Here is an 8,122-nt window from a genome sequence, read left to right on the forward strand (position 1 = left end):
TGCTTTGATAAATCAATCTATGCGTCTGATAAATCTAGAAAGTGCAGTGGCAGATAAAAGGTTCAACTTCTATTTGATGCAGTTAACGAAGGGCAGGGATTAGCCTTGCCCAGAAAGTCAATGACAGAAAAACTACAATTATTGGGGTATTCAAATCACTACGAAACAGTTACCACATTCTACGGCTTTAGTTGCATTATCCTATAAATGATTATGATGATAATTCACATGTAAATTTAATTAATTAGATAATAACTATATGCATCAAACATATATATCAATAAACAAAGCAGTAAATAAAAAAGGAGTAAGAAATAATCTGGCATGTGATATCAAGAGAGGCGTGTTGTCACTGTCCTAAAGTTGTAGACGCCTCCTTATGTGCTGGTTATAACGGCTATCTACAACTCCAAGATACAACCCTTGGATTTTAGTGTCAGATCCATAAGCACGATTATAGCATACGAGGTGTCAAGTAGTGATTAGTTGCCCATTAATGATGAATATGAGTAGGCGGATTATATGAGATATATGTGAGTACTGTAGTAGGGAAAGAAGGAAAACAATCGAGCGTATTTTAACGTTTTGAGAAGTTTCCTATTTTATAAATCTCCATATAGCATTTGATAAAAATAAAAAATAAAAAATAAATAAAAAAAACATGACTTCTTTAATGCATATGACCCTTCATATTCACTATTTAAAATAATAATAAATAAAGTTTTTAATCTTTAATAAAATAAAATAAATAACCAACAATCCCCCACAAGATTCAGAACTCCATAGAAATGTAGAAGACATAAATATATAGATATGAATGGAAGAAATTTGGGCAACTTGTACACCATGCAATGGGTGTAGGTAGACTTCGGACTTGAACCTGCACTTAATGTTAACAACTTTCATCTGAAGGAACCATAGTGAACTATGTCTTAAACTAACTCCTTTTGACCAGAATACTAAATGTAACACACATGGTATCAATAAAAAACTTGGTGCAGGCTAGTGCTATTTATGGTTGTGTGCTTAATCTTGATTCTCATGAGAGTTAATAGAGAATAGCCCAATACTCACAACCACAACCTCACAATTACTCTCACTTAAGTGACTTCTCCAAGAGTACATGTGACTCGTACCCTACGAGAGATTGCCCGCCACAAAACTCATTAAGGGTTAATACCCTTCCTAACGCCAAATAAAATAGCACTATTGTCCTAGGGATGAACAGAAGAATATCATGGATATCTTCATTATAATATGAGTGCTATAATGAGTCACACAATATGGATTGTTTCTACCACATTGAACTTCCTTCATGGGATCTCCAATCAAAGACGTTGGGTTTCTTCCCTAGGTGACTCCATTACAGGCTTAAGCACATCCCCCTTGACAATTTTGCATTTAGCCTCCGCGATGCGTGCAGATAAATGAATGACAAGTCATTTTATTATGATTAACCTTCACAAGGAATATATAAATATTTTTTTGGTCATATATTTGCTCGTCGGCTCTCGTAAACCTGCATGTTATAACTAACTACACGCTAAAAAACATTTTTGTCATAGTTCGACATATAAGTAGATTAAGGTGAATAATCATTCATGGCCTCACTACAATAAACAAGAGTAAGAGAATCAAACATACCCACACATTAACGTGCTTATTATAAGAAAATTAATCCCATGAAAAATCTCGAATCAATAAGATATCAAAATTAAGAGTCATTATACGCACCTTGAATAAAAGTTCAATATTATTTGTTTGTTCTGGTGAGCAATGACATCAAAAATTAGGAAACTAACTCATACCGTTAAACAAGCCCATACTGTTAAACAACGAAGAGAACATCCAACAATAATATAGATATCCACAGTATGCTTCAACATTAATTGACACACATAACCATTTTATAATTACTTCGAATATGGTGGAACTCAACCCCCACATTGCTATAAATTAAAAAGCCTTTAAAGTTTTGTGTATTAAACCTACAGTAAGACTACATACCTTGAAGAGTAACTTACATGCCTCACTGAAGACAAAATATTAATCAATTCTTGTGGCCTCATTTTCATAATCAAAACTCAACAAAACAAAGCTCAACAAAGCAAGACTTAATTAACATAAAATTCATAATTTGTAACATCCAATGAAGACATGAAAAAGTAAAACATAGATATACTTTCTAGGCTTTTTTTTCATTTTTATTTTTAAGTATAACCTAACATGATCAACAAGTACATTGTTTTGACCAAATCCGATGGTAGCATGACACCGATTTATATATACACTTTATTTTTTATTTTATCATCAAATGCATTGAAAGGACTAAATACTCAAAAGTTAAAGGCTTTCAAAATCACCAATTCATCTCAAATTACCCCTTCTCTATAGTTCATCTATAATCACTCATAACAAAGGCATGCAATGTCACCAATTCACTACTTTGCAGCATGTTCACTAACAATGGTTGAAAAATAAAATGTTCGCCATACCATGAGAAAGGAAATTGATCTTATGGTAAAGATCTCAAATCGCCATTCCATGAGAAAAGAACTCATAACACTCGAACATAATATATACATTTCCAGCTTATTTTTACGACATACAATATGAAACCCAAACTACCATGTTTTCGTGCAGAATTTCTAGATTCTAATCCATTGTTTAAAATAATCATAACTCAATTATTTCGCAATAGCTGCATAGCACTAACATAATTATCATTACTGCTCAATAAACTTCCATTTAAAAAACACAAGCAGCTTACCAATTAAAGAAACTGTATGCGGGTCCATTCTCAGGAAATGGCCTATATTTTCTTCAAGGTTCAAACACACTTTTCCCAAAAGTAGCGTTGCAAACAAACCTTTCCAGATGCAAATACTGAACACGAATTCCAAACCTTCTGCAGAAATTCAAACGTGCACTATAAGCAGTATTATATATATATATATATATATATATATGGGGGTTAGAATCAAGAGAGAAATTTTTTGACAAATATTTTTACACTTCTTATTAGCTCGTGAATCATTTTACGTCTAATGGTCATAATTAAATGTTAACATGATAGTCAATAAACTAGTAAGTTTATATAATAAATTATATTTCTAAGAAATCTATCAGATTATCAAACAAAATATATTAAACTTGAAAATGAATTTTTAAAATACGAACTCTTAAAATTAAAGCAATAAACAAATAAAATCATCAAGACTTAATAATAAAGTGCCCAAAAACTTATCTATTGATGAGAAAAATCAATAAACTTTCTCGTTTGTATGCTTGGTTTTTGTGAACTACAAACAAGAAGAAAGCCAAGAATAATAAAATATTAAACCTACTTTTTAAAACCGGATGACTACTCGTAGAAAACCTAAACTAACTACTTTCTAGAAGCTAATCAAATAAAAAGACCTATAGACCTATAAACTAGAGATGTGTATGTATGATTGGAATATAAATTATTAAATTTTGATATTTATTAAAGTAAATATTTTTTAATAGTTATTAACTCTTGCTTTTTCTGGAAATAGTTTTATATTTCAAAACATTTACTTATTGGATAGGTTATAACAGTTAAAAATAATAAAATAGTCTAAATTATTAGTATTTTTAGCATTAAACAACTAAAATTCCCTCTGCTGTAGAGTCCACTTGCCCCTGCCTCCGCCTTTAAGGCCTTGTTTGGCAAATCGGATAAAGGATCGGATATGATTAGTTATATGGATCCGGGTGTTTAGCGTTCACTCGTACTAAATAAGTACCGGATTAATTTAACCGGTCGGATAGGATAATACGGTATACACCCGCTTAATAAAATCAACCAAAACGTCCGGATTATTTAGTCGGGGAAGAAGAATATGGGAGAGAAAGGGAGGGAGTTTGGGGGGTGTGTCGGAGAGAGTTGGGGAACAATTATTTGGGATTCTTCTACCGTCGGGGAAGAAGAAGGGAGAGAGAGGGAGGGTGTTTGGGGGGTGCGGAGAGACCTGGGAACAAAAAAATGATTTCATTTTTAAATTTTTTTTTTTTAAAGTTTGATGCCTCCTATATAGTATAATATCAAACACAGTATAAATAATACGGTCACTAGTCCGATACTGCACCAAACACCCGACTAATTTAGTCAGTACTATCCGGTGACTATTTATCCTATCCGATAGAAATAGTCAGTACAGTCCAAGCTGCCAAACAAGACCTTAGGGATAAAACCAGTGCAGATAATTCCTTATGAAAGACAGAGGCGATGGAGATGACAGAATAAAAATTAAAAAAAATCCCATGATGGTTGATGCCTTCCTGTCATGTAATATTATTAGTAGTGGTGCCAAGAGCAAAAATTAAAAAAAAATTAAAAATAAAAATAAAAAAACCTACAAAATATGATTACAGAAAATCTCTTTGTTGAATTATGCGTCTGATAACTCTAGAAGATGCAATGGCATATAAAAGGTTCAACTTCTATTTGATGCAATCAACGTCGGGATAATTTAGTCAATGACAAAAAAAACAGAATTATTGGGGCTTTCAAATCACTATGAAACAGTTATATCATAATCTACGGCTCTAGTTGTAGGATAATAAAAATCATTATACTCATAATTTGCATGTAAATTCAATCAATTAGATAATATTCATATGCATCAAACACATATATCAATAAACAAAGTAGTAAATAAAAATGAATATGATAGGGGTATGGCACAAGTTCTTCTGCTGAGGCTAAATATAGGGGTATGGCACTGCGCTTGTTGGAGGTAACTTGGTTACATGGGGTATCAAGAAAGTGGTGTCAAGGTCTTCTGCCGAGGCTAAATATAGGGGCACTGCACAAGGAATGAGTGAACTCCTTTGATTACGTAAAATTTTGCAATGTCTTGGTTTCAAACCAAAAGAAGCGATGAAATTGTTATGTGTCAATAGTTTGCAAGAGAAATAGTAGATACTCTTGTACGGCGTGATAGAACAAAATATGTGGAGCTTGATAGACACTTTGATGATTATGGAGAATCTTGAGAGGAAATTGTGTCGGTTCCATTCATAAATTAAGAGAAACAACTTGCTGATGTTCTTACTCATGCAATGTGTAGTAGAGTGTTTAATGACTTACTTGTCAAGTTGGACATGTAAGATATCTATGCACCAACATGAGGAGAGTGTTGACTTAAGTAATAAATTGTAAATATTTCAGAAGTCCTTTTTCACCAGGAGTAGGATTTGTCCATATTAAATTGTAATCATTCTATATCTTTTCTTATAGATTAAAGCATATGTGCCTATATATTGTAAATCCTAAAGAATTAATAAGACCATCTCCAATGGTTGGACTAAAAACTAAATTTTTTAGCCTGAAAAATTTAACTTTTAGCCCAGGAATAGCTTTTTTGCTTCAACCGTTTTAGCCTAAAATTTTAGCCCGGGATTATTAAAAAATGAACTTAGGCTATTTTTTTTGTTAAATTAAATTTAAAAAAAAATAAATATATAGAATATCGTAAATTAATTTTATGAACATTTTAATCTAAAAAAATTTTAATTCCGATAAATATTGGGTGGAGTCCACTCCGATTTCTGAGCTAAATTTTGGGGGAAATTTGGCATTGGGTTAGCATTTAGCCCAAAATTTTCCCTTTGGTTGGAGTGGGTTTGGGGAGAAATTTTATGGGGTAATTTGACTTTTAACCCATCATTAGAGTTGGTCTAAGGGTAATGAAATATTCAGCCTTATAAAGTTTTATTAACGCTATATGATGTGAAGATGACGTGCAATTTTGATGATTAAACTTGGGTCAACATTTGCTTGCAAGAGGCTAAAACGATTACAAAACCAACCGTCAGATGCTTGTTTCTAGTTTATATTTTTGGTCTATTTTTTTTTTCTTCTTTTTCTAGTTAATGAACATTACTTAATCAGAGTACTTGCGCACTCTATCTGTAATGTGAGAGATTTTTTAGTGTAATCGGAACATAGAATGCTACATCACGTGTCAGTATATAAATAGTGGGATATGTGTGTTAAAATGTTAATAACTTAAAAAATAAATTTTCTCACCACTTGTATAAAAAATAAATTTTCTCAACAGCTGTATTTTGGTCATAACGAAAATTTTCTCCTACAAGAGGGGGGAAATATTAAAGGGAAAAAAAAATGGTCGGTGGATGTTAAACAATCTCTTCGGTTTCTATAAATTCTCCAAGATCGCTCTGACAAACGACTTCCTCCTAATTAATTTTCTACCTTAATCTAGACCACCAATCCCCCCAAACCCTCATCTCCAACTAGATCAAAAATGGCAATTCGACATGGTACAGTACTCAGTAGTTGTGATATCAATTCACTGGTGGAAATAACCTCAAGAAAGACCATCAAACCATCATCTCCAACTCCTCCTCACAATAGAATTCTTAACCTCTCTCTTGTGGACCAACTTATGCCTTCTACTTTGTATGGAACCATCCTATGGTTCTTCCCAAACCACAATGCTTCGGATTTTGCTTCCAAAACTTCAGAGAGTACTACAAGAAAATCTAAACGCTTGCAAGATTCTCTATCCAAAACTCTAGTTCATTTCTATCCAATGGCTGGCCAACTCAAAAGCCCGGCATTAGTTGAGTGCAATGATGAAGGGGCTCATTTTCTGGAAGCCCAAGTTAACTGCCAGCTTTCAGACCTTCTCAGACAACCCAATCCCGAGTTACTCCACCGCTTAATGGCCCTAAATGATCCTGAAACTGCCAACGTAGCTTTGGGATCTACACTTTTGCTGGTTCAAATCAGCATTTTCAACTGTGGAGGAATTGTTGTTGCTGTGTCCCCTTCGCACAAGATTGCAGATGCAGCATCAATCCTCACGTTCGTGCAAGCATGGGCAGCGATAAATCGTGATGATGGAGCCCTCGGACAGCAATTGGTGCCGCCGGAGTTTATTGGAGGGTCTTTGTTGCCACCTAGAGAGCTATCCTTGCCGTCCATCAAGGGATCCTTGGAAATCCAGAGTCAAAGTTTAGTTGCAAGAAGGTTTGTATTCGATGTCTCGAAGGTAGTCAGTCTCAAGACAAAAATTGGAAGTGTTGTCCAAACCTTCATCCCATCAACCATACAACTTGTTTTGGCTATGATTTTGAGATGTTCTATTGCTGCTTCTCGTCAGTGCAAGCCTGAGAGTTCGATCAAGCCAACGGTGGTGTCCCAAATGGTGAGCTTCCGCAAAAAAATCATCCCGGAGATATCAGAAAATGTCATGGGGAATTGGTTTTGGACAATTCCAGTGTTGTTAAAAGAAAATGAGACTGAATTACACGATTTGGTGAGCAAAATGACGCAAGGAGTGACAGAATTTCGCAATGAGAAGGCCAGCGGATTTAAAGGTGAGAATGGATTCTTAGTGGTATCTGAGTCTCTAAGAGAGATGGCTGATATTTTTAATAGCAATAACATCGTAAATGTTTATAAAACCACAAGTTTATGCCAGCTTCCTCTGTATGAAATGGATTTTGGATGGGAGAAACCTGCGTGGGTCACCAGCCTAAGTGTCCTCAAGAACATAATTGTTTTGGTTGCCACAAAAGAGCAAGATGGTATCGAAGCTTGGGTGACCCTGGATGAAAAAGAAATGGCCATATTTGAGTCTGATCAAGAGCTTCTTGCATTTTGTTCTGTCAACCCCAGCATTGGCCATTCCGGGTTGGTCCAGGGTTTTCCAAGGACCATGGCGAGGATATAAATTATGCTCTTTAGGAATTTGGTCTATTTTTAAGTTTTGAGTTTTGTTCTTTTTATACTTTATTGGAATTTTCTAGTATAATAAAGATTATGATTGTATCCTGTTTGTTTTCCTGTTTGATTAGTATTAAGTCTTTATCAATACGCGTCTTTAACGCTTTAGGAATAAGTTTTGACAACATGTTATGTTTCGTTATGTAAGTTGTCATGTTATGAATGTAATCTTATCCTTTATTTTTGTCAATGAAATAAGTATTATAGCTAGCACAACCAATCAAGGTTCAATGTGCTTCATTTTTTGTTTTGTTTTTTAGGTCAAACAATATATTTTGTTAGAATAGATGTTAGATAAGCCAACGATGGAGTTCGAACCCATGCTGTCATGCTAACACT

General features: G+C 34.1%; 1 protein-coding gene across 1 annotated transcript; it reads left to right on the plus strand.

Moving 5' to 3' along the window:
• The first annotated feature begins 6,262 nt into the window (after positions 1-6,262).
• LOC103964218 (acyltransferase Pun1-like) lies at positions 6,263-7,832 on the plus strand. Its single transcript, XM_009377126.3, has one exon. It carries the CDS (start codon positions 6,297-6,299, stop codon positions 7,728-7,730), a length of 1,434 nt encoding a protein of 477 aa, XP_009375401.1. The 5' UTR covers positions 6,263-6,296; the 3' UTR covers positions 7,731-7,832.
• Positions 7,833-8,122: the final 290 nt, after the last annotated feature.

Source organism: the organism of the source record quoted next, unplaced genomic scaffold, assembly GCF_019419815.1.
Source record: "Pyrus x bretschneideri cultivar Hongxiangsu unplaced genomic scaffold, Pyrus_bretschneideri_v1 Contig109, whole genome shotgun sequence".
Taxonomy (NCBI): Eukaryota; Viridiplantae; Streptophyta; class Magnoliopsida; order Rosales; family Rosaceae; genus Pyrus; species Pyrus x bretschneideri.